The 2,560-nt window shown below is 41.1% G+C and overlaps 1 protein-coding gene across 1 annotated transcript; it reads right to left on the reverse strand.

Annotated features, from left to right (window-relative positions):
* Positions 1 to 1,019: 1,019 nt before the first annotated feature.
* Positions 1,020 to 1,976, reverse strand: LOC138177582 (olfactory receptor 52N2). Its single transcript, XM_069108796.1, has one exon. The coding sequence runs from the start codon at positions 1,974 to 1,976 to the stop codon at positions 1,020 to 1,022; it is 957 nt and encodes a 318-aa protein (XP_068964897.1).
* Positions 1,977 to 2,560: the final 584 nt, after the last annotated feature.

A 2,560-nucleotide genomic window follows, 5' to 3' on the forward strand; every position in this document is an offset into this window, starting at 1 on the left:
ACAAGATTTGTCTTCCTTTTTGCTTATATATCTCTAGCACTTACAGTACAATACATTACAGTATACTACAATGCCTGGCATCTAGTAAGTGCTTAATAAATACTTGTTGGCTTGACTAAAATATGGAAAATTGAGGCAACCCAAAGAAAGGCAGACCATTAGAAAACGTTTCCATCGTTCTCCATTATGCTGCCATCTCTGGTATCTTTACAACTTGTCCTTTCCTTGTTTCTGTTTCTCTCTATTATTCCCTCTAAAATGGCTCTTTCCTCCCCCAGGCCCAAGTGAATGAATTCTTCCCCCTTCTTAAGCTTTACCAGTTTCTCATCATGTATATTCTTCATTTACTACAGCCCTGGGGAAATGATCAAATACAGAAGCATGTCCAAGCCAGGCATTGTTTATTAATTTGTTTCAAATGTTGACAAGTTTTGTTGCTGAATCCCTTCTTTACTCATCTAAACCTTACCACATTCTTTTTTCAAACCCCTGCTCAAGATGAATCCAGTGTGCCTGAATAGTTATAATTTCTCTATCTGTACTGTGCGCAGCTGTATTCTTAACACATGAATTTATAGGACTCTGAGATGCATCACAAAAATTTTGCATGAGTAATTTTTGCCTCATGATCTAAATCTCATCATTTGTGGGGACTCTTTTCCTTCCTATTTATCTTCCACCATTGCCTACAACAAACCTCAGCATCTGAGGAAGATTCATCAGTGCTAATGACTAGTATTCTCCTACATATTCTTGGATCTGGGTCTGTATTACAATTGATGTTCCATGAGGGAAAGAAGGACTTTTGTCTTCTTCATTGCACAGTATTTAGTCTATTCTCTTGATTTGTTCACAGATATTCAGTCACTCTAACAGAGTAGGAGTCATGAATTTTGCATACGTGAATAATTTTTGACCACATTTACTCCTACCTTCATAGCCCTTTTCTACAAATTTCTGTTTCTCATTCTTTGTCCTAGACTATGCTCTGACACCTGGATCTCAATGTTCAACAATTTTTAGGCCAAGACTCCTTTCTCCCCAAATAACAATTTGATCACTCCTTCTCTTATCTGCTTGGTCTTCACTCCATAGACAATAGGGTTCATTGTGGGAGGCAGGAGCAGGTAGAGATTGGCCACAATGATGTGAATATGGTGGGGAATAGTGTGTCCCCCAAAACGATGGGTGAAGAAAGTGAAGAAAGCAGGAACATAGGTGATAACTATAGCACAAATATGAGATGTGCAGGTACTAAAAGCTTTGTGTCGGGCATCTGCAGAGGAGAGGCTCACCACAGCCCATAGAATCATAGTATAAGACACAGAGATGCAGCAGATATCAAACACACCTATTAGTAGAGCAACCATCAGACCATAGATAGCATTGATTTTGACATTCCCACAGGACACCTTAGCTACAGACATGTGGTCACAATAAGTGTGAGGGATGATGTTTCCTTGGCAGTAGGGCAGCCTCTTGGAGAGTAATGTGAAGGGGATGATGAGCATCACACCCCGCAAGAAGGTGATGAACCCAGCCTTGGCAATGACAGAATTGGTGAGGATAGTAGTGTAGCGTAGGGGATAGCAGATGGCCACATAGCGGTCCAGGGCCATGAGCATGAGTACACCAGATTCCATCCCAGTCAACATATGAACAAAAAACATCTGGACCAGGCAAGCATTAAAGGTGATCTCCTTGAGGTTGAGCCAGAAGATACAGAGCATATTGGGTATGGTTGTGGTGCAGAGGGCAACATCGGTGAAGGACAGTAGAGCCAAGAAGTAGTACATGGGCCGGTGCAAGGATTCCTCATGGTAAATTAAATAGAGGAGTCCACTATTCCCCAAAACAGCAGTGAGGTACATGGAGGAGAATGGGAGGGAGATCCATATGTGATATGCTTCCAACCCAGGAACTCCATTCAGAATGAAGAATGTGGGAGTCAAGCTGGAGCTATTGGAGTTGGACATGACAGGCAAGAGGAGAGCATGTTATATTCTTCAGTGGTGGCTGTTGCCTGCCCAGAAAGAGAATGGGAGGATTAGTATTTCCAGGGAATCAGCTATAGATGATTGTAGTGGACAAAAATGGAAAAATCTCTCATTCTTTTTAACCGGATTATATGTCAAGAATCACATTCAGAGGGTTCAGGGGATTAAATCCACTTTGGCTGTAATGTAGCAAAACTCAAATAGTCTGGTAACTAACTCAGCCTCTTGTTTGTTGTGCCATTTGGATGTATCATCCTTGTCAATACTTCTCCCTTGGCCAACCACTGAATTAAATTCAAGGCATCCTTAACTCAGTCCATTTAAATGTCAGTTCCTCAGTCTAAATTACCTTGACCTCTCTTTGCCAGAATGAGTTTATCTAGCTGCCTAGGCATAGTAACATGAAATGCACATTCAAATAAAGATAATAGAGACACATTCATTTGAGTAGGAGAACATATCCCATATCCTGTGGTATACTGTGGCCCACTCTATTAATGGAGACCAAAATCCCAAGATGCTTTTAGTTTAGAGTTAGGGAGGTTGTTGCAAAGGAGTGACTT

This window comes from Petaurus breviceps, unplaced genomic scaffold (genome assembly GCF_028583685.1).
Source record: "Petaurus breviceps papuanus isolate PSGF00001 unplaced genomic scaffold, PetGlider_PUasm1.0 90444, whole genome shotgun sequence".
NCBI lineage: Eukaryota > Metazoa > Chordata > Mammalia > Diprotodontia > Petauridae > Petaurus > Petaurus breviceps.